The 27,128-nt window shown below is 39.5% G+C and overlaps 1 protein-coding gene and 2 non-coding genes across 6 annotated transcripts; 1 reads left to right on the top strand and 2 right to left on the bottom strand.

Annotated features, from left to right (window-relative positions):
* Window positions 1-501: 501 nt before the first annotated feature.
* Window positions 502-24,261, bottom strand: LOC117230529 (synaptic vesicular amine transporter). 4 transcript variants are annotated; one of them, XM_033488104.1, is made up of 12 exons: window positions 23,977-24,261; window positions 9,715-9,869; window positions 6,430-6,681; window positions 6,013-6,178; window positions 5,462-5,604; window positions 4,479-4,661; window positions 4,281-4,382; window positions 3,728-3,902; window positions 3,145-3,196; window positions 2,832-3,015; window positions 2,002-2,135; window positions 502-1,912 (listed from the first exon to the last, which is right to left on the bottom strand). In XM_033488104.1, the coding sequence occupies exons 2-12, from the start codon at window positions 9,827-9,829 to the stop codon at window positions 1,844-1,846; spliced, it is 1,575 nt and encodes a 524-aa protein (XP_033343995.1). In that variant the 5' UTR covers window positions 9,830-9,869; window positions 23,977-24,261; the 3' UTR covers window positions 502-1,843. The 4 variants fall into 4 exon arrangements, with proteins under 4 accessions (XP_033343995.1, XP_033343997.1, XP_033343996.1 ...); XM_033488106.1 differs by lacking the exon at window positions 23,977-24,261 and adding an exon at window positions 19,635-19,756; XM_033488105.1 differs by lacking the exon at window positions 23,977-24,261 and adding an exon at window positions 18,349-18,689.
* Trnak-uuu lies at window positions 3,512-3,584 on the bottom strand. Its single transcript has one exon. It is a non-coding gene; the product is annotated as a tRNA-Lys (tRNA).
* Trnaa-cgc lies at window positions 6,872-6,943 on the top strand. Its single transcript has one exon. It is a non-coding gene; the product is annotated as a tRNA-Ala (tRNA).
* Window positions 24,262-27,128: the final 2,867 nt, after the last annotated feature.

Raw genomic sequence — 27,128 nt, 5'->3', positions numbered from 1 at the left:
GTTCGAGATCTCGATCCACTTTTGTGAACACGATGCCCCTACTCTGTTACCTTTTCCTCTCGAGTACGCTCGGTCGTGGCAAACGTTCGCGATGAATTTGCAAATCGAATTGACTCGCGTTTCATATCGGGAGTAGGTCGGCGTTCGCGTGACAACGTAACGCAACCTCGAGAATTCACGGAATTCGCGGTGGAAAACTGTCTCTCTCTCTCTCTCTCTTGAATAGAATTCTATTCTATATATGCATATGTATTCCATATTATATTTCATCTCGTTGCAACCCTTCTGCTATATATATATTATTATATGTATATTAACATAATACATACTTTTGTACAAGTTCGGCAACATCATGAATTCAAACGTTCTACAACACTACTACAGAGATATATAATATTTTTCTTATCGGAAAATATGTATCACGAAATTCAATCGTGATAACCTCGCACTCGAGATTCATCTAACATGCAACGACACGATCCGTATTTTTGTTAATTTCCATACGCATTCGCAGTAGCTTAGAATCCAAACGTATTTATAATCATATAACTTTTGTTCGTAACGACATTATGCATTTTCCACGAGCAAACAACAATTATACAATGATCAACTCTAGCATATTTTGTAGCGATATAAGTAAACGATATATACGTTCTATGATATTTTTCTATAGATATGTCCTACCTATAGCTAATATATTATACGCGCGCGTGTATGTATGGATTGTGTATTGTCTACATAGAATTATTAGAAGAAAGAACGTGTTATATACGAGTTTGGTTCCTACGTTTCTATATTTTAATTCGTTTGATACCTATCACAAACACGCACAACGGACAAAAAGGAATCGACTTGATCGTCGGAAAGCATTACACGCACAGAAAAAGGAAGCACAAACATTTTCTTGTTAGAGTTTTCCACCGCGAACTCACATAAAGTTTATCGTGTAATTTGCAAATTCGTTGAACGCTGTTGACTCATCCTTCGATAATTATAGTTTCGTTTTGGTTTGAATATATTTCCTCCACGTCAGAGGAATATTTCTCTTTGGTTATTGGCGAATAATCTATCGTAGAGCACAACGAAAATACTCGTCAGCGGATCGATCTGACGAGTATCGTGCATCGTGCGAAAGAACGTGTCGAAATTCGGTCTTTATCCTAACTCGTTAAACACAAACTCGCGAATCTCCAATCCTTAAGGCATTACATGCTTCGTAAGTATGCTTACGTAAAGGGTAATCAAACCACTTCTCATGGTCGATTCAATGCTAATTCACAATTCGATCGAATGTAATTTCGAGAACTCTTCATCCTGCCTGCTCGCCATTATCGCATGGTTTCCCTGCAGCCATTCAGGGAATCCAAAGCAGGCGGTTCTCGGAGTAAATAATTTTCTTCTTTCTTTAGGAAATTGATACTCTTTGAAACATCGACAATGACTCGAGCGGTTGAAATTTCACACAGTTTGCGTTTCACGACAGGACAACATCCCAATCTTGGGCATCGTGCGTTTAAGCTACACACGTGTTCGTTATATCGATGTATTTTTGCCTCGGTGCCTCGATCAATTCGACGTAAGTGTAATTTATCGACGTTAGCTACGTGTCATCGACGTATACGATTCTCTTGAACGCACACACTTATTCTTACGATCTAATATTACGTGTATATACAGATTGCGCTAGACAAAGGGATACATAATAGTGTTTTACCTATCTAGATTTCTCGGAACGTTATTAACATAGAGATTTTCCGTATTACATTTAACTCGTTGTTCCATCTTCAAGAATGTAGAGAACGAAATGCACGCCGCTATCCTGTGTTCAGAAATATCCGTCCATTTACTGTTCCTCTTCCTCATTCTGGTACGTTACGTAGCGCACAGACGACTTTTCGCCAATTATCAACGACTAGAAGGTAATACATCATCAATACGACGATCGAACAAGCTTTCAATTACGAATTTTTGAACAAATAGAAGCAAGAACTTTCGTCTTACCTTCTGTTCCTCTTTCGTTGGCGGCGCCCGCAAAAAGTACATCAGTGGGGCATAAATAAAGTTCAAAATGGCAATGCCAAATAACATCCATTCAAAGCCAATACTGTTGACTAACGTACCACTCAAAGCAGGTCCTGATAATGAACGATTAATAAGCAGAATATTACAAGTATCACAGCTTTTTTGAAATTTAATTAAAAATTAAAATTTCACTGAAAGAGTAAAAAGTTCGTCGCATGTTTAAAATTTGAATGCGAACGAATGTTTAAACGATGATTGGAATGGAAATCCGCGTGAATTAAAATATTTGAAGAACCCGCAAATTGGTGTTCTATCAGATTTAAAAAAAAAATAAGAAATGAATAACAAGAAAGAAGTAATAGAGAATATTAATGTGCCATACAAATGGTCCGATTTGATTCCTGACAATGACACCACATTGGCGTCACGCACAAATTGTTATTATTATTATTATTATTAAAAATTATCGAAAAGATTGATAAGTTTAAAAGAAATCAGTCGTAGCAGAACAATACGTGACTTCGTTCCGCTGTCAACCTGTTAATCACGTATCTAGGTTATGAAATAAAAAAATGTAAAATGTGAAGTTAATCTAGTTATAAACCTAGCATTTGGCATTCGATGCCCACAGACTATCAGTATATGTTATCATTATTTCAAGATTTTCAACTAGAAGGATCAATATGTATTGTCAATACAATATTGTCAATATTTATAGACAGATAGTATCTTTGTTGAGAATCTTACAATATTGACAATATTATTGATTACGTTCAATTATCAAGCGGATTTTTCACATATACACGTACCAACGGCAAAACCTAAACAAAACGCAACATCTCCGATAGCATATACACTTCCATAGACAGCGGTGTGTCGTATGTCGACTAAGTATCCCAATTCCGGCATCATCGAACTGTCCACCATTCCGATAGCAAATCCCAAGCCTGCGTTAGGTACGATCAGATGATGAATACTTTTAGCCAGCGGTATCTGTGAATGCGAGAAAACTATTCGTATCATTGTTTAAGAAAATAATAATAAAAAAATGTCGTGCTCTATAGTTTGACGATGATTCATGTTGGTCCGTACAAATAAAATAAGAAAAAATGAAATACTTACGCACATCAAGCAAATGCCGATCACGACCAACCCGATCAATGCAGCTAACCATCTATAATAAAAAGAAAGAGATATTGGTAGATATACGAGAAAATAGTTCGAATAGAACGAATTGAAAATAAGTAAATTGCGGATATTTATACATTTATTGTATAAATTTAAAATATAAAAAAAAAACAGAATGTATATATTATACAGAAGTATGTAAATTTATTTTTATTTTCGTGTGTAAAACGAATCTCTAATCGGGTTTCATTTCTTTAATTATGTTCGTAAAAAGCTAAATTTGCATAAATATTTGTGGTTTACAAATACGGGAGAAAGTTATTAGGAAAAGAGAAAAGAGAAAAAAATACAAAAATTAAGCCGCCCGAACAGGGACTCGAACCCTGGACCCTCAGATTAAAAGTCTGATGCTCTACCGACTGAGCTATCCAGGCGATGGTAATCACGTGTTTGCTTATCCACTGCTAGCAGAATTAAATTTTTACAAAATATAAAATATTCAAAATGTCTGACATTTACTGGTGAATATTAGAAGGAGGGCTTAGAGGAGAAGATATTTGTAATAACATCTACTAACCTGCCCATTCTATGTCCGAGTGGTCCGAAAAGATTGGTACCGATCAGATAACTAATGCTTGCCGGTAGAAAAGCAGCACCTTGCTCCCATCTACTCGCATCCATCGTGTCCATCATCCAGATAGGAAGACTAGGTTCTAGCATTGCGATACCCATATTGGCGAACGTAATAGCACCTGAAATATAGATTGGTCATTGGCAATTGAAATGGTGATAATACGTGTTAATCTAAGGTGGAAGAAATGCAGTTTAGCGGATGAAAGAATTCTATAAAATCGTACTTGACAAGAGCAATGAATAAATGCAACATACACGACAATATGGTGAAAAATATCTGGTACAAAAGTTACTAACATGCGCATATACAACTAAATTACTTGCTAACTTTAAACTTTCTTTTTCCAGGTACTGTATATAGATCAACGAATAAACAGATCGATATAATACGTTTGACGTAAACCTTTGATACTTAATATCCTGTATATTGGCTAGGTTTCTCGCCCTTATTGAAGATTTCATTTTTTCAGGTTAGTGGATGGAAAAATAATAGTTACCAGCAGCTAAACCGATGTAAGGATCGGTGACCAGAGATTTGAGAGACGGTGGTTCCGCTTCGGTGTACACGACAGACGGTTGAAGCACCAGAAGTTGCAAAACTGGGAATGGTATTATACAAAGTACAATCGATAAATGTAAGATAGAATGGAAGTAAATGGCGCGTAAGAAAAAGATGAACATGGAGAAATACTCACTTCCGTCGCCAAGGGCCAATGCCGAAAGTACTAAGAACGGAGCAGATTTTCCGACATATTCGTACATCGCGCCGCCAAATGGAGGCCCGATGAGAACACCAAGAGCCAATCCACCGAGTGCAATACCCATCGCGTTACCACGTTCCTTGTCGTCTTGGTATCTTTCGGCCAACATTCCCATACCTGTGAATGAATCGAACGATCGATCGAAATTCGAACAGAATGAAGTCCAACTATATTTCTTTAACGTTAAAAAATATCTTCGGTTTGGACAAAATACGAAAGAGATCTTGTTTCTCGTTGTCTTGTCAAACATCTCTTTAAAACGCTATAAATTTCTTTATTTGCTAGAATGAGAGCAAGGTTAAAGTATCTATAGGGGATTGTAACAGGATTAATGATACTCATAAAAGGACATTTAATACATTCGCTCTGCTTCGCTGGCTTAATACATTCGAGACCGGTGATTTTGAATGAAATATTTTTTACATTTGTAATAAAAAGCAAGTAAAGCTAATCAATGTAGGATTAAAAAAACACATGTTAGACAATTTTTATTTAAAAGTATGCCATGACATACACGGTACGTTATCGATCATCCGTAATAATTTTGATGGATGACTATGTGATATGCTATGTGCGTCATCCGAATAAAATAGCGTTTTAAAAATAGCGTCTCAAAAAAAAAAGAAAAGAAATACGCAGAAGATAATAATATTTAGTTCAAGCATTGGAAAACTATATAATACGTATATAATAGACAGAAACATTATCTAGACTTGTAACTGTCTGACAATTGACCAAAGAGACTGATGACATGCATATGTGGACGTCGGTCATTGCGGCGAGATACATCTGTCTGGGATGTGTTAAGCGATCTTCTTCATCATTCTCGACCCCATTGATACGTATTCAATATTCACACATGGGTTGCTTCTCACGAACGAAACGTTAGACACGTGCTTCGTACTTATCGGGTTTACCTGAAACGCTGGAACACGAAGAGCCGATTCCCTGAAGCGCTCTCGCTAAGAAAAGAATTCCGTAGCTTCGTCCAAACGCAAATATCAGTGTTGAAAGGAACATAATGATGAAGCCAGTGAACATGGGTATGCTATAACCGATTCTGGAAAGAAACGCAATGGTGTTGGTCAAATCAGACAAATAACGAGCTGGTTTCTGTACTTTGACGCGCTACAAATACGCGTGAAACGGCTTTCACATGTTTATTTCGAGTAATAATCGAATAATTAAGTGGAAGAACGATATACAGATGCAACTTAAGTCATGTAAAATTAATGTTGTTTGTCTCGATATTTAGAAAATTAGGAAAATCATTAGAGAAGAATATAATGGTATGCAATTTTTTGAAATTTTTAGATCACTGAAAAGAAACTTAATCCCATTGCAAATGATAACGGAACAAAATAATAAACAAAAACAATAATAATCTTATATAAAAGGAACAAACGAACATATTATACAACTTAATATACATACATATACAGCGTACATTATGTATGCGCTCGCTTACTTGTGGGTAAGCGGACCGACGATTGGATTTGCCAGCAATTGAACGAAAGCCTTGGAGGCGAACATTAAACCAACAGCAGTCGTTTCTTGCAGCAACTCGCGATGTCGTTGCGCCTTTTCATCCGGATCTTCCGTTGCCGAATTTATTTCGCCGCTATTCGTACTCTCTGGGAAAAACGCGAGCCAATAGCGATTAATCATGGTATACTAATCGTATTACAAATTTTCTGCATTCATCGCACGGAGATTTCCCATCGAAGATAATTTTTCGCAAACAAACAGAACGTTCGAGTAAATTATATTATATTATAAAAATTCGATGGTTGTAGACAAATATTTTCTCGAACACAACGAAACATTGGCACGCTCTAAAGCAAGTGCAAGAGGGTCACGATATCACGAAATTATTTACTCTTACCAAGCAAACCGCTTGACTCGATGCTAGAAGGCGTGCTCACGTAAAGAAACTCCAATTGAGAATCGTTCGACTTGGTCACAGCACAAGGACATTTTGGCGTAGTTGTTACACTGGAACTCGTAGATGTGACGATATTACCGCTTGTTGCTTGAACACCGGTGAACGTTCGACGGGAACCACCCTCGTTCAGATGCTGACTCAAGGTTGCGTTAGGATGCTTGATGTCGTATAGAAACTCCGGTATAATGGGCACTGCGGCACAATCATTGGAAACGTACAGAGCATAAGACAAAGATAGAATGGAGAAGATAAAATCTATTTAGTACCAGCAAAGAATCTATTCGACAAAGTAATTCTACGGTATAATACTAAATTAAAATTCAGAACGCGTGTATGTTCTGGCTTCGGTGACGAGGTGTTCCGTTGTAGCATGTAACAGCTCGGGGGTGTAACTCAGTGGTAGAGTGTCTGCTTCGCATGCTGAAAGTCCTGGGTTCAAATCCCAGCACCTCCAACAACAACAGAGCGTTATCAATTTTTTTTTTTTAATTTCTGTTCGCGCGAGTCGTAAGTAGAAATACGCCGAGACTCGAACTTGTAAATTCGCGATGCTCCAATCCCAAACTTCGTGACGTCTTGAAACTTCCGTAAGTCGGAACGTCTTTCTTTTTTTTCTAATTAAATGGTACCTTTGTCAGGAAACCAGATCTTAACAAATTCGTTTTCAGAAAATGAAATTACTTGTTGGTGAATCTATCCAACGTACAGAGGTCTCCATGTATGAATACGCGCCCGCGCGTGTGTATGTGTTCCCTTCGTAAGTATCAGAACACCTGCTGCTCTGGTGTGGAGCGCGATAATCGACACACATTGTTAGAGACATAATTAATTCATCGAAGTTTAGTATTTGCACAAGGTAATTATCGAATCGCTGGAAACTTGTAAAAACACGTCGAATGGTTATAAAAATTGTTTGCAGGAAATTCAGAGACCCATTGTTCGATGAATTTAACGAGTACGTAAAACTGTTCGAAGCGAGACCATGTAGAAACGCTTGCGATCGTTAGCGATGCGACGAAAGAAGGAATCAGTGATGTAAACTGATAAACCGTTACTTTCTAAGGGGAAAAGGAAATGGTAATAAGAAATCAGAAACGAAGGTACGGTGTTAAAAGGGCGACGAAGGTTCACGATCGTTTTATCCATCGGAAGCGCGTTTCCATAATTTGTTAGCGCGCGTGAGAACGCTGGGAAGCTGTTTCGTATACGCTACATAAATGTATGACCACTTATCTGGATTGCCGGAACGTCGTCAGCCGTCCCCTCGCGTATATTTCCTGCCAGCTTCTAGCTTTCCGAGCGAAGAATCGTATGGGGGTCATATAGACGCGTGCCTCGTGAATTAAACATGTTTCGAGGGCACGATAAAAGAAAGCCAGCTCTCCACCTCTACTTGACCACTATCGGTCAAGAGTAAAAAAGCTAAACAACTGGAAAACCCGAGTAACCATTCGCTAACGTCCTATCCATTTTTTTTAACCATTTCCTTCGATTTTATTTCCCCACATTTTATTTCCTATATTTTATTCCCTGTATTTTATTTCCTATATTTAATATCCCGTACTTTCTTTCACAGCTAAAATCAGATATATATAACGCGCTCTCCCTATGGTTTAAGAACTTGATCGTGGACGTTTTGGTCGAACGAAGACTCGAACATGATCGCGAGTCTGGGAATCCAGCAAGCTGGAAGAGTTAAGAATAAATGATTCAAGAGCGGATAAAACGAGCAACATTCGCGTGAATCTACCTCACCGTTCAAAAATATTTTCCCGCATTTTCGGCGCTCTTTTGCTTTTATCAGATAATTTATCGATTAGCATTGTTAGTCAAACGACGAGTTACGAATCGTAGATTATGGATTCCTTTTTTTTTTCGTACTTTTACGGGGAGAACTAAGGAAATGAAATTTACATAGTAATTTGTTTCGTCTACCGAAGATTATGACGAGAGTACATCATTTTGAATATTTTATATATCTTTGCGTGTCACATACGTTCTGTGGGTTTCCGAATCTTTAAATTTGTCATAGATATATGAAAATCCGCAGTTTACTAATGACATTAGTTCGATCACAGTTTGCTGCTAGTTTTCGATGAACGAATGTGCATCTTAGGAATCATATGAATTCATGAATTTGCCCGCGAAGCTAGAACTTCTGACAAAGTATACGTAAAGCAAACTTATCGCTAGACTGCGAATTCGAAGAGGTAGAAATGCGTTCATACTATTTGGCAGGTGAGGCAAATCTTTGCTTAAATATTAGAAGTAAGTTCTTTATATCAAGTTCTCCTATATAATTAACGCGTAATTATATCTGTAACACCGTAAGCATAAACGAGTAAATCATAGCACGTACAAGCTCTATGAAATAATACTAATAATAATAATAACAAGAAGCTACAATATTCGCTGAGTAACCAAAAGACCGAAGGGGTAGTTTGACGACACTTCTCTCGAGATCGCCTAAAAACCTGTACAGTTTCAAGAACATTAGAATTTGTGAGTTATTAAAGTTTGTCTCGTCAGAAATCCATAAATACGAATAGCTAGCATAAACTATATTTCAATTAAAATGTATCTATGACTTACGATCTTTGGCATATTGTTGAAATGTTAATACGAGAGATAAGATTATTAGTCTAATTTTAAACGTGAGATTATCGTTTTGACTTTAAGCTAGAATGTAATTAGTTCGTCTTTAAGCATCGGTACATATCGTTTGTCTACCGAACAGTGCTGATCGATAGTTTTTTTTTTTTTTTTTCAAATCGACGTTCGATTGACATGGAATGAATCACCCAAAGGATACCGACGAATTCATATAAAGAGGAATTAACCGAAACGGTCACAGTAAGTGATTAATAATAGTTAAAAATTATATACGTAATTATACAGGGTGGTTGGTAACTGGCGGTACAAGCGGAAAGGGGGTGATTCTACGCGAAAAAAGGAGTCGAAAATATAGAATAAAATTCTTTTTTTAATTTTAAAAATTTTTTTAAAAATCTACAGTGAGATCCGTTATAACGAAACGCGATAAAGTGTAGGCGTACCCAGCGAAAATTCAAAGTCGATTTCCTCGAAAACAAAGCGTCGAACGAAAAATTGTTATTGATAATAAGAAGATAATAATAGATAATAGAATTTTAAAGCAGTCGAAGAAATCGATTAATCAATTGACGAAAGGAATCGAATCGTCTGTTGGAAATCGACGCTACTCACCAACCGTGGTCAGAAGCATATTGTCTAAGAGCAGAGCGATGGCAACGATTATGAGAACCAGCTTTCGCGATTCTCGACATCGTTGCAACCAGCCGCTCCATTCTCCACCACCCATCCTCGTTCTATGAGTCACTCGTCTTGGTTCGTTGGATAATCTGCAAAAAAAAAAAAGAAAGAAAATAGATAAAAAATAAAGCTATTTCAACAGTTGGAAAATGAAAAAAGAAGTTATTTGTACGCTGTGAGATACGCGCTAAAACCAATTACAAGTTATCATTACAGTTCTATCTTTACTTTTACTAAACGCTTGAAACCTCAATGGAAATTCATCTCCGCTTACACGAATACATTTAAACGTCTATAAATTATGTTGTTAACTTCATCATAGATAATTTTCTGCTGTCCATTATTACCTATTACGTAGGTGGAAGGAATATGGCGGGGGCGTAAAATCGGTCAGTGGTTAAAGTTTCCAACTTTCGACAAAAGCGTTGAGTAAGGTCACCGATTGATCTAGCCGCTAATTATGACCCTACGCTTAGGGCTGTATTCCGCACTCTAGTTTTTCCAAATCGACTTCTTTTGCTTGAGCAGTTCAACGGCGAGTAATAAAATCGAAACTTCCAGAAGTTGGAATTATAATTGTCCTCGCTTTACGACAAGACAATTTCTTCTAAACTGCAAAGGAAGAACTAATCCTGAATTTACAAACAGTTTCGAACGAGGCTCGTTACGGTCATCAGGCCCGTAATATATCCAATTGTCGCCATTATTAAAAGCTGTAAACCTTTAACCATTGGACCGAATATACGATCTGCCATCCAGCTCCCTTCGAATATGTTTCGTTTCTGTCGAATTAACCGTAACGTAGAAAAATCGAAATTTGTGGCGTTCATAGCTACGAATGTAACGCGGGTATTTATGCATTTATCAGGAATTGAAAATTGCAGAAATGCATAGAATACGTAAAATATGTAGAGACGTATACAATATGCCAAGTATATTACTCGTTATAATGTTTAATGGGCGAAAGAGGCGAAGAACGAAAGTAAATAAAACTGCAAATGCTGAAAGTAAAGTTTTGTAGAAAACAACGTCAACGTTATTTACACAAAATGTTATTTGGTGATAAAATATAAAAGAACTTATTTGTTACACGTACTATACATCGCTTTACGATATTTTTATTTCAATGTTTCACACGCCTGTTAATTAAAGATAAGATTTTGCATTTTATACTTTAGGAACGAACGATTTTATATTTTAAGAAAGGATGTAGATGCCCATTATGTAGTTTTCTTAAAAACGCTGTAAGTGCCAGTACAGATTTTCTTATTTAATGGGATAATTGAAGCAGATTTATCTACGTACATGTTCAAGTACGAGGAAAGGGGCTCTCTGGCGCATGCCACTTAGAGTTTAATCTAGAAAACTGATCATTAGACAGCGGATCTTTATGCGAGTTCGTGTTCTTCTGAATATAATTTTAAAAAATAGGACTTGCACAATCGCGTTACCTACCAAGTGTTATAAAAACCACTGTATCTTGAATATCCTATACATTTTCCCCTATATGTGTACGTATATTATGTACCTACATTCTGTGCAATTTCGTACTTTCAAATTTCCAAAAAATTCAAAATACAATAATACGGAAATCCGCAGTACACTGATCGTGCAACGTGTACATCCTATATCACATACGAAATACTACTAACAACTGTATGAATTATTGCCATAATACTTCTCTCCATATTCACTCTTCTACTTCTTTCACTCTTCGAATCTCTGCTCGAGTTTTATCTCTTCAGTTGTGCCCATAAAGATATAAATTTACATGAAAACCCCCATTCCATTTAATACAAAACTAAAAGGATTTACTAAAATTTCTTTCTTTATTATTCTTTAATTTGTACTTTACAATTTGTCCAGCTGGATTTTCGGTAAATTTTTCTAGCTATTTACTAAAATATAGGGATTCTACCAAATGTCCAAATCGGACAAATTGTGAATGTAAACAACTAAATAAAAAAAAAAATATAGGCAAAAGGTTTGCGAAGTTTTCGAGAAAGCCGTACATAAAGAAATCGCGTCGAAGTTGTGTTTAAGTTACAGCAAAGTCATGTCGAAGAGAGATGCCGACCGAGTAAACTAATTAGTGGATCAAAGGTGTCGTTGTGTGTGTGTGTGTGTATGTGTGTGCAATCGATGGCAAGTCCTTTTAGCTACGTTTATTCGTTCCATTCCGTTGTTCAGCACGTTTTCTCGAAAGATCTTCGAGCGTCATCGAGCGTCGAAAACGCTAAAATCAAGTTTCGTTTCACTCCGTTCGGAGATTCGTCGATTTACGCGGCGAAAGGAACTTCCTATCGAAAATGGGACAGTAGAAAGTGGTAGAAATAGGAAAATCTTTGAGAAAGGGCATTTGCTGGCTCGTGATTCGAACTTCCGGCACTCGACGTACTCTTTGTCGAGTACAAATTCTTCCGACAAAATTTCACGCGTTCGACGATCGAATGGAATTTCCGCAGTTTCAACTCGTGTCTTTTATAGATTTTACGACGTATCAGAAAATTGACGTTAATCAACGTGTACTTTAGGCTGTGGGCGATATCAGACATTAAAACAACGAAGAAAATTCCTGCGGAGAAATGTCGTTTGCCGAAATGTATTTTCCAACTTATTTTTACATTTAAAAATACACCGGCAATCGCGTAGTCCGATAAATCAGCCGAGATGAACCTTCCTCTTTGTTTCATTCACGCTTCGTATTTCTCAATGTGGAGCGAATGAACGTATAATATACAAGTATGGTATAGAGGGTGTAGCATAAGCAATGTATTAATTTTATGCTGCAGAAGATTTAAAATACTTTATAAAATTTATAAAAGACTCGGAAATATCGTCTTTTCGATCCAAAGTAAAAGATCTATCTGACCAAACACTTTTCCCACGTCTCTGTACATTGGCGACTAATAATCGAACGTAGGTTCGCGTTAGCAACGGAAAGAAAATATTTTTCGGTTCATTTATATCGTTCGATTTACCGAATGTCCAGCTAGACAAATTGCAAAGCACAAATTAAATAAAAAAAAATATGTATATCGTTTTTAGGAAAAGATAGTAATTTACGTACTCTTCGACCTACGTGCAAGGCTCTCGATAGCTATACGTCTATTTCGAAAATCTGGAATAATTTCTCTCTGAAACACGATCAAAATCGTTCGATGCTTGGGCTATAGAATTAACGGCATTAATTGGTCGCTTTTAACGGTATCTCCCATGAACTGTCGCGCAACCATTCCACAGGCGATGCCCTCGCCGCTCCTCTTTTATTCGTAATAACTCGATTACTCGATGCTTTTAGCTCGGCTAATTTTCGCACGCTCCCCGTGAATAGGAAACCATTAAGGCCGTCTAAAGCGGTACCTGGCAACGATTCCTACCACTTGCCTCCTTGTCACCTCATTAAAAGGCGCTTTCTCGATTTCTCTTTTTTCCACCAAAGGGCACAAAGAAGAATCCGCGAAGCAATCTGCAGAAACTCGTGCAGTCGATAGATCACCGACCAACCGAAAAGGTAGAAAAAAGAGAAAAGGAAAGAAGAACTCTATTCGGATATAGAACCCGTCGTCTTCGAGAGGGTTGCTGGCGCGAGATAAGCCTCCTTTGGCTTTCGTTCGCTTCTTTCAGCGTAATGTACACACCTCTCCATCATTCGATGTTCGATCGTTTATCCGTCTAGTCCACCTGGTTGTCCCTTCCGATAATTTCTTATAATAGATAATTCGGAATTTCGTCGTACGCTGTTCTCCATAAATATTTAGATATTTCCAAATTATCGTAACTTTACCGTGGCTGAAAAATGTATTTGGATATTTCCAAATTATTGAAAATTTACCGTCGCTGTAAAGAATTATTGTATACCGGTGCATTCGTTAGAGTATTTCGTAAGTTTCGTATTATTTCTTTAAGTAGAATATACCTTTACACGAGGAAAGGTAAAGAACACTTTATTGAAAAATTAAGATGCGGCTTCTTTTTATTTATTTCATTTGTACTTTACTATTTGTCCAGCTGGACATTTGGTAGATGATTAAAATACGCGCATATGCTTTTTGTAGTCACCGTATAAAGAAAGTTGGAAAAATTTCCGAATGTCCAGCTGGACAAATTGTAAAGTACAAATTAAATAATAAAGAAAAAAAGAAGAAAAGAAACTGTATGAGGCACGTATACTTCACGTTAGCGTAATATTTGAAAAATTTTCTTCAAAATTATTCTATAGGCAATGTCCTCTCTTATTTGTCTAAGATAATAATTCTTAAATAATTAATTCCTGTAGTTAAGCTAGTGCTAAGTTAATTTCCCGTAGTTAAGCATCCTAATATTTATGAACGAGGACGCACATATGACATTTCCATCGGACGATGAACGTGAGCCCAATAAAGTTTGCTCGGGTGCACACTCGATTTCTTAACAATGATGAAACAACATCGATAACAAATTGACGAGGACGCGTACAGAGAAATCGCGTTTTACGTCGATACGAACTTCCTGCGTAGCGCGGGTGCACAGAAGGATTTTCTGTCTATTGGCAAGGGACATGGTGATAATGACATAGTCACGCTATAATAGTCCCGAAAATGTAACACCTACGGACTGGACAAACTCAATCCAATGCCTTATGAACGGTCGAAGAAGAAATCGGCAGATACGCAACAAAATACAAGGAAAGAATGTCAACACATCCGAACCAGCTGGTTGCAGAAAAACCCATATAAAAAGAAGACTAAAAGGATAGCTCCTCATTGACCTCGCTAAAGAAATAAAATAGACAAACTCAAAGACGGTATCCAGTTGGGGGTAGCTATCCACACGTCATTTAGCAATAAAGTTAGAAAAATTTATCAAACGTCCAACTGGACAAATTGTAACGTACAAATTAAGTAAATAAATAAATAAAAGAAACCCAATACCAGCGAACAATAGCGCGTGCATCGACATATATATACTGGGAAAACGGTTAGTTCTCTTCGCTACTTTCTTCGCGTGGATATGCAAATTCGCGAGAACGAAACGAAAGTGGATGAAACGAAATGAAGAGAATAGATCGTACACGAGAAAAGACGGAATATCGTAAGAACGAAAAGCCGGTAAAGACTTCTCGCAGGCAGAGACGGAACTGCTCGCGGTCATTCTTCGTCGTAATTACCGAACAGATAAGAGAATGAAACACGACGGAAAGAGAGGAAAGCAAAGTATGGGAGCCAACCAAAGTGGTAAGAGAAAAATCTTCTTCGGTCTTTTCCGAGAATAATGCACGCACCCAGGGGACCCGGCTTTCAGGAAAATGCTGATTGCTTCTTCTCTCCATCCCCGTTCACCACCCGCCACGCCCGGCTGTCATCCCTCCCCTGTTAACTCTTCGCGATTTCTCCTTGCCAATTCTTTTCTTCCCTCCGATATCCTCGCTTCTCTATCTACTGCTCCTTGCCTTAGATATCTGTTTACCACTTGGTTTCTTCCTTCATTTGCCAGAACACAGGCGCGCACACCCTTGTCTTATCAATATTTCGCTCGACCCTGTACACGGTCATCCCTAACTAAGGCACCCGCATATCTATTCGCTTAGAAAGACATACATATATGCATGTCTCCGCTACCTCCATAAATATTTGGACACTCTGTATTTGGTAGCTACTGCTCTGTCCATTTCGTTTCATTTAATTTCGTTTCATCTTGGCGAACATGTTACGTCGACGAGGTAACAAGAGGAGTTCACGAAACTCGTTTTCTCGATAAATAATACCTGCGTAATTCCACTATCCTTTATATCTGTTTGGGCACTCTGCGCTTCAAAGATCTTCCTTTCACTTTTTTTTCACGTCGACTTTGTTAACTTTGTTTTATTTTCGCCAATATATACAGCGACTACGAAAGGTACTTGTGCATACACATTGCGTCTATTTTTACTTTTTCTTTTCCTACATTTCATTTTCACAGTATCGATCTTCCGTACTATATTCCTATATTTTCTATTTTTCTATTTTACATTTACTTATTATATCTTCTTTCTATTTTGTATCTCTGTAATCGTACGAAGAGGCTACTAAATACCAGGAAATTTGATATTGCCCAAGCCTAATTAATTAGCACATTGGAAATACCAGGATAAATACAACGGTGTACAAATAGCCGTAGCCTGTTGTATTACTGGCTATTGTTTTCACTTCGTTTCATCCAATTTCGCTTCATCGTATGAAGAAGGTATCGAACACAGTTAACGACACCTGTTTCCCCGATAGACGTATATGCACCTCTGTGTTATATAGATGGAAAGACGGTTCGTTGCAATGGTTAATCGAGCTCGAATTGAATTTTCGAGAAGTCGTACCGCGTGCAACCGCGGACGCCTGGAATCGATGCCTGAAGTACAACGCGTTATCGACGAGAATCTAGATGCTGTCGAAAGGGTTTGACATGGTAGTGGCTTTGCGATTGACAGTTTAGTTGGCTTCGCGTTGATGAAGTGACTGTGGAACCAGCAACTCGTCCGACCTCGTTATCCCGTTTCGATGAACGCGTACGCGCTTCCACGCTGCTCCTTCACCACCATCAACATCCGCGCCACTCGACCACCCTTTTTTTCACACCCCTGTTCCCGACCTGAACTTAATCGACACCGGACCTTTCCCCATCCCCACTTTCACCCCTATTCTGCCTCTCGTCTCGTCCCACCTATTCTTACACTCATTTTCTCTTTTCGCTCGTGCTCGTGCATCGACTCGACGCGCATTGCGAATGAATATACAGTGGCTGGCGAAAATATTTGAACGCATATGCGGAAACGTTTTACGGATATATCTCATGTGCGTTGCTTGAAACTCCTTCGAATTCCCTTAGAACTGTAACGAAACACGATTATCACGATTTTATTGGACGAATCTCTTTTTAAAATGTACAGGGTGGTTGATAATTGGTGGTACAAGCGGAAAGGGGGTGATTCTACGCGAAAAAAGAAGTCGAAAATATGGAATAAAAATTTTTCGTTCGAGGCTTTGTTTTCGAGAAAATCGACTTTGAATTTTCGCTCGGTACGCCTGCACTTTATCGCATCTCGTTATAATCGCTCACTGTAGATTTTAAAAAAAAAATTTAATAAATTAAAAAAAAATTTTATTCTATGTTTTCGACTTCTTTTTTCGCGTAGAATCACCCCCTTTCCGCTTGTACCACCAGTTACGAACCACCCTGTATATCTGTAGGAGTTCTATGCTATTTATTGTGAACATATAGCTCGTAGAGATCGTCAAAGTATTTAGACAGTCAATTATTCGTCGTATTAATTAGCTACAATATTTAACAAGACTATTTTAACACCACTGTTCATGCTGTGCTTGCATTAAATGGTCTTGTCACTGTTATATTTATATTCGGATTGATTTTACCAATATAAAATTGTACAAATTTTAGTAATATAAAATTGTGCAAATTGTACCAACATACATCTTGATATATCGTTAATGAAACTTCAAAGTATCACTGTTCTTGCTGTGCTCTAATTTTCTAGCAAATATATGTTTGTAATAAATGTTATTCTCTGGTTAGCGATATAAAAATTTACAAATTTGGCCAATATAAAACAGTGCAGATTCTACCAATACAAAATTGTACAAATTGTAGTAATATAAAATTGTGCAAGTTGTACCAACGTACATCTCGTTATATCGTTAATGTATCACTGTTCTTGCTGTGCCCTAATTTTCTAGCAAATATATGTTTGTAATAAATGTTATTCTCTGGTTAGCGATATAAAAATTTACAAATTTGGCCAATATAAAACAGTGCAGATTCTACCAATACAAAATTGTACAAATTGTAGTAATATAAAATTGTGCAAATTGTACCAACGTACATCTCGTTATATCGTTAATGTATCACTGTTCTTGCTGTGCCCTAATTTTCTAGCAAATATATGTTTGTAATAAATGTTATTCTCTGGTTAGCGATATAAAAATTTACAAATTTGGCCAATATAAAACAGTGCAGATTCTACCAATACAAAATTGTACAAATTGTAGTAATATAAAATTGTGCAAGTTGTACCAACGTACATCTCGTTATATCGTTAATGTATCACTGTTCTTGCTGTGCCCTAATTTTCTAGCAAATATATGTTTGTAATAAATGTTATTCTCTGGTTAGCGATATAAAAATTTACAAATTTGGCCAATATAAAACAGTGCAGATTTTACCAATATAAAACAGTACAAATTTTACCAATATAAGGTTGTACGAATTATACCAATATACATAGTCGTGTTAGTCGTAGCGTTAATTAATTTTCAAAATTTCCTACAACGTAGTAACGTATTCATAAAAATGTCCTAGGCTAACTGTTGGAATATGTACTTTCACGAGTCATTCCTACGGCGAGAAAGGCGAGTTAATAGAAAAATCGTGTCGACCGTCAACCAGCTCGATTTATCTTACGTTCATTCCAGGCTCGTACGTTTTATTCGCCTCTACAGACTGCTCCTTCGATTCCCGATTCTTTTTCACGAACCACGAGTCATGGTAGAACTGACTAGCGAAAGACGTATAACGTAATAGAGTATAGAGGATACGCACGGTAACCGGCTAACGAAAATCGTTTCCTTTCCAAGAGACCCAGTCAGATCGGATTTCCGACAGGCGAACCCTTTGCACGCGCCGCGGTAACTCCTCCTCTCTCGTAAACTTAGTTTCCACTTTGAGAAGCAATTAGTACTGCTGCTGCTGCTGGTGCTGCTGCTGCTGGTGCTGCTGCAGACCGAACAACCGGAATAGCACAGTTCCGTCGAATGAATAGCTCGATCGTATCTTCCAGACAACTTAATAACGCGACTCTCGCAGCCAACAGAGAGAATTACTTGAGTAGGACGCGATTAATCGCGACGAATGTAATCGACTTTCCTCGAACCGTATTACTTTAACTATCTTTTCAAACCTTGCCGAGTCAGATCTGGCACAACTGGGAAAAGAAATTTTCTGGATGAAAAAAAAAAAAAAAAAAGAAGAGTAGATGGAAATCGAGGAGGACGAAAGACGGGGGCGCGAGGAGACGCGTTTAAAAGGCAAACTGTTGCTTCGCGCCTCAACAAGTTGGCCGACCGAGGAAGCGATTAGCCGACAGATCGATTCACGGCTCCGTCTTCGACACACGGATAGAAACTCTGCAGTAATCCTGTCACACCTTTCTTTTCCTTTTTTTCTCTCCCTTTTTACACTCACGTTTCGTCGAGCTTCATCATCTGCCGTTAGGTTGTTAGGCTTCCTACTTTACGTTTCTTTACTTGCGAACCGTAATCGAGAATACGTAATTTTCGACCAATTGAGAAAGCTTCAAGCACATTTGTCCGTAGCACATTTTGGCCAAAGTTGAATCGATTCTTTGAAAGTCTAGTCCGTATATAGTATACACAACGTGAAAAATGCTGTGATCACTAGAATCGAGTCAGGTTGTGGTATTACACGTGGACTTGAATTAGGTAGGATAAATGTCTGTTTGAAATTGTCACGTATATTTCTACGTTACTTGCAGAAATTACAAGTCGCAAGAAAGTTGCCTCTTTTCGCTATATTTATTTATCTCGGCGAACGCTCGAAAGGTGAACTGCAAAGTATGGTTCTACGGCTCCTGTCGATCGTTTCGGTACACACAGGTTGACAATTCGTAAACAGAAGACGATGTAATGTTGAACACAAGAGGCACAGGTGTTTGGAATTTACTCGACAAAGGCCTAAAGCACAGTTTGCATAAAAAAAAAAGAATACTGAAATAAGAATAGAATATATCACTGTGTCCTGGGTAATTATTCCGCTGGTTGTCTCAACGGAACAACAGCCTGCGGCGCGACAGAATTATCAGAACTTACCAAATACCGTGTGTCATTTAGAAACCATTCTTTGATAGCAAAATGTGCTAAATGCACTTTACACCGATATCCGAGATTTCCATTGAATCGCAAGACGCAACATGAATATCCGCCTACTACGTTTCACAAATTACTTTACTCTTCTTTTGTACCTAATGTGTTCGTCTTCTTGTCTTCGCCAATGTTCCCGGAGGAAGTCGCACGCTATACTGAGATTACATGTACACAAATGGTTGACCGTTTACACCGCTTACGTTCAAAGTGAACGAAACCTCGCGTATAGCGGATGTTTATGCATACAAAGTGAAAGATAGAGGAGAGCGAGAGACGAGAAAGACGATCGTTAAGCCGGAATAACGAGCTTAGACCGAGTGTCGAGACGATCTACGTGGAACGTTCGCCGCCACAGCTGCATCTACTGCGAGTTTCGAAAATCATTGCACCCTGTTGATAGACAATGACCGGTGATGGGGAATTTTCCGATTGGAAATATGGCTTCTTCGATAACAATATCTGTACAATACACTTTCACGTCGTTTCCATACGCAGGAAGAACGTGGTACGACAGAGGAGAGAAAAGAGAAACAGTAAGTGTGAGGAGGAAAAATGATTCTGTTGTCTACAGTCTAGGATAGTGCGTGCATGCACCAATCTTTTTTGACATTTATTTTCGCGACTTATCGCTGTTACGACAAGTAAAGTTATGAAGTTATGACTAATTGATTCTCTATGTAGGAAGATATCGTTTAATGGAATATAATTGATCTTTCTTTGATGCATATTGCTCTTCATAAACACGTACTCGGCCACTTCAGTCAATTTGTAGTAACGTTATCTGAAATTGTATAGAGATAAATGTGCCAACGAGGCATTAGTATAATGGCAAAGAGACACTTTCAGTCTTTCTATGAAATTAGTAGATTATAAATTGAAATCAGCATATTACTGATATATTTTATTATCTATTTAATATCAGCGACCGCGTTAACATTGACTTATAATCCATAAATTGTCGGCTCTAACGATAAACCGCTTATCGATTAGTAAAGTAGTTGCACAAGGATCGGCAATCGAAAATGCTAATTTTATTATTGAACGCTGGTATATTCTATCGCGCGTAGGTATAATAACTATAAAAGATGAAATCCTTGCAATTCGCCATTTAGTCGCAACCTCGTGATTAAAATACAGCTTGACAAAAATAAACAGCTATCTTTTGAATTTCTTTACGTAACACGTAAACTGCGGTATTCGTGCGTTTATATGAAGCGAAAATATGCAAAAATGCATAATGAGATCGTACGCGAATGCCAAATATAAAAATATCAAAAGTGAAGCACGGCCATTCAATGGGAATTCCTTACGCGTATTTGAAAAAATATGAAATTGCTAGAATTTATTTTTAGATAATACACGTAACGTACGATGCAATTAAAACGGCTGAACGCTAAACAAGCGGCGATTTATTTTCGTTTAACATATTCAATATAGGATGGAATATTAAATAGTATTAAAATAAACAAATACTAGCAATGCTTGATCGAAACAAATTGCAGTAATTTATTTCTATACTTAACATATGTAACGTACGATGTAGCAATATTAAAATAGATAAATGTTAAAAATCTTCCACTAAGATTTATGTTTATTTAAAGCGTATATGTAACGCGTCTACAACGTGGCCACGTTAAAATACGATGAATAAATGTTTAAAAATTGCCAAGAGAAAATAACCGTGACGATCGCTTGGAGAATAATTTGCAATCCACGGGTTCAGTACTCGTCGTAACGCACGTAGTACACGTAGAGCGCACTATCGGCACACGACTCGTCGAAACAATCAAATCGCGAATACGCGTCTATATCCCGGAGAGTTTTGATCTCGTGGGGATGTTATAGGGTGCGACATCGTGAATCAGCAATAGGGGCAGTGAAAAAAGGAAGACGTGGAAGTGGCGAGACTCGAACGAAGGAATACGATTGAAGGGAAGCAGGAACGCGAAATAAAATTACGGCTGTGACGTCGTTTAAACGAATTTACGATATCCTCGGATACGTATTACGAAACTCATCGGCCGTCTCGCTATCTTTGCATCGTACGAAAGGGCGCAGCGACCGGCTTGCTTTTTCAATCGATACAAACTCTAACAAACCGTCATAAATAGGCAGATTGCGAAGACGTGAAATTATCAACGGAGCAGAGGGAGCGTGAGAAAGACAAGCCAAGGAAGAAAGAAAGAAAAGTAGAGGAAAGAAAAGAAACCGAGAAGGAAATGAAAGGTAGAGAAGACAAAAAGAAGGGAGAGCGGAGAAACTGCTTTCCCCGTTACGGCGAGACGCCTTCGTAGACAGACAAATTGCAAAAATAAGAATTATTAACGGAAAGAGAAATGAAATCACTGGGAACGGTAAAAAAAAGAAAAGGAGAAATGAAAGAAGGTAAAAGGGGAGGAAAAGAGAGAACTGTGAGATAGAGAGATAGAGAGAGAAAAGGCGAGGAGAAGAAAGAACAGAGAAACTGCCTTCTACGCTACGGCGAGACATCTCGGTAGACAGGAAAATTGCAAAAATAAGAATTATTAAAAAGAAAGAGAAATGAAATAATTAGGAGGAAGAAAAAAAAAGAGAAATGGAAGAGGAACGAAACGGGGAGGAAAGGAAGAGACCGAGCGAGAGGCGAAGGACAGAAAAGGCGAGGAAAAGGAAGAGCGGAGAGTGAGTTCGAAGGAGAAACTGCCTTCTCGGTTACGGCGAGTCTGGCGATCGAGTAATCGCATTATACCTGGTAATTACAAGACCGCTCGCAGTGCTACGAGACAAGCCTGTAGCTCGAGCAAAGTACCGAGCAGGGTTATGCAGATTGCTTTATAACCTTGTTACCGATCTATTAACCTCGCGAGCTTGATACCGGAAACTGTTTTTCTTCCGAACCGTTATCAAAAACGTCTCGTTCCTGTCAAACATTCGGAAATACGACGCTCCGATCCGAAAGAATATCGGCTAGATTCTCAGGCAGCGCGATCAAGATTTCTTCCTTACGTTCTAATTTTAATCGTTGTCGTCGCAGCCGACGAAGTAAAATGTCAAAGCGGAGGAGGAAGATTTCGCAACCGTGCGGTCGAATCTAAAGCCAAACCTGCGTGAGACACACGGAAATGAGGGTACAGCCTGGAGTGTGAATCGAAACCGAGCTTTAAACTCGACCAGAGCCTCGATTAGAATGGTACGCGACCCCGAGCAATCGCGAGAAACAGGCGAGACAAACGGAAATTTAACCAGAAAAAGGAAAAGCCGCGCACTTGCCTTCTTTTATCGAAAGAGTAGAGAAAGGAGGAACACGAATCGAACACGAATCTGATCTTTTCTCTTGTCATTGATCGTCGTTCGGAGCAGAAGCAGGGCGTCGACGATCAAAATTCTTGCTCCTCCTTCTCCTCCTTCTCCTCCTTCTCCTCCTTTCCTGTTCATTCATCGATCCACTGGTTCGCGATCGTCACTCCGCTTTTATCTAAACTTTCGCGAATCTAAACTCTCGCGCAACGAACGTGTCGATCGTCGTTCTCATCCGCTGTCAGTTGCCACTCTGTTTTTATCGAAATCTTCGGAAATCTAAGCGTTTGTACTGTAAAAGGAACAACGCGTCGATAGTTGCCTTCGTCGATATCGTAAACCGTTATACAGTGGCGTACAAAAGAAAGTTTGACGTTCATGCTTGTGTATAACAACTACGTTACGTCAATGACATATTTGTGGTACTGAACGTTTTTCACCATGTCGATGACAGCCTCTGTATTATATCTATTAATCGTTTAATCGTTCTCGTTGATATTAACTCCATTTTCTAAAATGAAGCTTCCTTTTCAAACTGTTGTTCGAGCTTTTTCTTCTCCTCCACCGCATGCACGGAGAAACAAAAACGAAAACGAAACTGAAAAGGGAAACGCGAGATGGACTAAACGGAAGAAAATATCGATGTCTCGCTGCAAAAATATCGTACGTCCGCTTCTTGTCAAATTTGAGCTTTCACATGCAGGAAAATAGAGCTTCCTCATCGGTTTCTTTACGCTGTACAAAAATCGCATTTACATCCACTTGGTAAATATCTCTGTTTACTACGCTTACTCTCGTCATCGTGTTCCGTCTTCGTCATTTTCTATTCAGCAAAGAAATCGCGATATCGTACAATTTGCAACCAATTTTACAATATCATCGACGAGAACAAATGCAACAACGCGCGGAGCATCCGTTTGACTTATTTTTCTCGGAAATGCCAGAGATGGACGCACGATAGTCACGCCGCAAGCCATCGATATTATGGAAAACGACGAGTGAAATTTCTTACCTATGGCGTTGAAGACGGATCGGTAGGGCAAAGTGGATGGAAGGTGCGAGCAGACGATAGAGAAGTCGGCCCCTCGGAATCGATGAATCGCTGGTGAACGAGACGTCGAGCCGGTTAGCGTGCAGCAGCCGTGCTTTCAGGTGGAAGCGTCGCGGCCGATTGAGAGTGACGATGGTGGCGAGGGTGCATCTCACCCCGATTTTTCCGGCTCGGGGCTCGGTCGCACTCTCTGCCCACCGTCGTCCGCATTCGCTTTCGCGTTCGCGTTCGCGATCGCGGCCACGTCCACGTTCGCGCCTCTGCCACTTCTTTACCCGTCACCTCTCTTCCCGATCCTCGAAGATCCAAAGTCCTTTCGGTCGGACGCGAAAGCGCATGGTCCACGGTGCCTCCGGAAACCCCCACTGTTCTCCTTCGCTCCCGCCCCTTTAACGCTCCTCTTCGCCCTGTTTCGAACGCTTCCGCGTTAACCCTGTCCCTACCCACACACCTCATTCATCCCTCCTTCGAAACCCACGGTTCTCCTCGCCACCGTCGCTTCTCCGACTTGCCATTCCATTCTTTCTTCATCCACTTTTTAATACTAGTTATCCTACTATTCATTTGCAGCAGTTTAGTCTTTTTCTTTTCATTTCGTCTTTTTTTTCTTTTTTCGGTATCTTACCTTCGATCGTATCCTCCTTCGTTCTCTAATCCTACTGGCTGCTATTTCGTTACCTTTGCTTTTTTCCTTTCCTCTCCATCGTCCTTTTTCTTCCTTCTTTTGTGTGTATTTTACCGATTGCATTATTTTGCTTCGCTTTTTAATTACGCTAGTTATCGTATAGCGTTTCTTAGGTGTTCTTATTCTTCCGAGTATCTTGGTGATCTATGTTTCTTTTCGTTCTCAACGATCGCGATCCGATTCTACGTACGCACACCCTCGCGCCGTTTCTAAACCTACGCACCAAGTATACGTATATGCGTGTGTACGTATGTCGTTCGCTAAAAGATCGCCTTAACGCGTCGATCCGAAGGAGAACCGAAATCGCGTAGCCACCGAGAGGTTTTTCCTCTTTCTTAACGCGTTACGCGCTCGCGTCATCCGCCTCTGGGAGTCACTGTACAGTCATCTGCCATCAGCACCCTCAACGTATTAAATCGGTAAGCCGCTAAGCCATCGTTCCAAGCAAATGCGCGTTTCGATGAAACGTCCTTCCGAAGAGTAAAACGTCCAAAGACCAAGATTCACACTCTCGTGAGAATCGATTGGGCTGGCAACTAAGTGATTGCGGATTTTGACATTAGATGGTATCGACAAAATGCGCGATCATTTAGTTGCCAATCCAATATCATACGTATGTGCAATGTGTATACACTAAACGCGCATTATAATTTGACCATTTCGCCCTATCGAGTTTTTCAGAACGCGTATTCTTATAAGCAGGCTGAGAACGTTCGCGCAATTGCACGTTTCCACGAATACGCATATCTAAAGAAACGAAACACCACAAGATGAGCTTGTCTCTACCGTCGAATCTACCTCGTGTATTTTATATACTTTGGCGATAGTATGCATATCGTGTGCTCAAGTTTGCACAAAAATCCGCAGTCTACTAACGAGCACGTGCATCTCAGTTTTCAGATGCTTGGTCCGTCCGAACGATGATTTGTCAGGCCGTAATTCGTGTAATTGTTACGCTCGGTTTCGACGACTAACGAAGAGAAAGAAGAGAAAGCTGGACATCGGAAAAAGAAGAGAGAAAAGCTGCGATATTAGCGTATTAACGGTGGTGACTGAAAATAAAGGCAGACGGCGAGAAACTCGTAATGAGAAGAATCGAAGGCATCGAGGGGGAAAGACGAGGTATTCGCCGAGAGAACGCTATTAAGATTAAGATGCAAGGGGTGTGATAGAGGAATGGAAAAGCGGATAGTGGACGACGGGAATGCGGGCCGAGGTCGAAAGGAACGCCAAGCCTTCGTAGAATTCTCGATACGCGAACGCGTAGAAGCGTCGCTTTATTAAACCGGCTTTTATCACGTTCCAGAAACCGAGTCTCCAGTCTTTTTTCAGCCACGCGAGGCTCCAGAAAACGCGATCGATCGTTTTCATGCTCGGTGGCGCTCGTGACACTCGCAAATGTGCGAAGCGAGATAAAGAAGAAGATCAAACTCGTGCTCGTTTAGTATAAATTTATAACAAACTTTGGTACGAACGATAATCGAGTAATCGGTTCGTAAACTCGTTTACAACGATCGAACGAGCATTTTCGAGTCTTTCGTGGAGCTACGTCTTCGTCGAAGGAAGAACGAGGAACGCGTTTCGTCCGAAATAAGAAACGTCGATTTGTAGAGAAATTTTGTTGAAGCAACGCGATTAGCAGACAGATGTTTGCACTTTGTTTCAACTTCGAAGCATCGTGTGCTCCCAGCGACCAGCGATACACCGAACATTCGTTTCCGTCGCGGTGTGTTGTGGCGCGTGATTTCCACTGTTCTTCGATCTTTACCACCTCGAACGGGAACAGGCAACGAGCAACACCTTCCGTGTTGAACTGGCAATGGAAAAACGAACGAACACAGAGGAGGAACGTTGGAGAAGGAACAGCAACATCGTCAGAAAGTTGCTCGTTGTCGCTTCAGCCAGGTCGCAGCTTACGAAAGGTGACGAGACTCGGTCGTCTGATAGCAACGGTGAACGACACCGATTAAAGTGGCGTAGCTACCGTGCGAATCGCGCCTCCCGTGTTACCACCTGTGGAGCCGAACGAGAAAGCGATATAGAAATTCCAAGCAGGAAAGCGAGTTCACTTGTTGATTTTAGGAAACTCTAGGGAAAACGCGCACCAACTGCAACTTGTTGCTAAACCGGCACGCTTGCACCAGCAACTCGTTCGATCTTCTGCTGTTGCTGCTGCTGCTGTCGCTGCTTCTCGGTCAATTCCTATTCGTCTCGACTGGTTTGCACGGTTGCTCGATTGGAGCGTCGACAACGGCCAAAGACATTTCGCACAGATAGAACGAGATAGAAAGCCTGTCCGCGACAGACGCCCCTCTATCTCCCTATTTCTATCTACTGTGCGTAATTAATTCAAGAAGAACGGATAGCGACGACACCAATAGAAGGCAGCGATACCGACGATCGTCTTTTACACGGATTCCTCGTTTTT

This window comes from Bombus vosnesenskii, unplaced genomic scaffold, assembly GCF_011952255.1.
Source record: "Bombus vosnesenskii isolate JDL3184/JDL3185 unplaced genomic scaffold, Bvos_JDL3184-5_v1.1 scf7180000013267, whole genome shotgun sequence".
In the NCBI taxonomy this organism is placed as follows: domain Eukaryota; kingdom Metazoa; phylum Arthropoda; class Insecta; order Hymenoptera; family Apidae; genus Bombus; species Bombus vosnesenskii.
The sequence above is the reverse complement of the archived record's forward strand: the minus strand, read 5'-3'. Positions and strand labels throughout refer to the sequence as shown.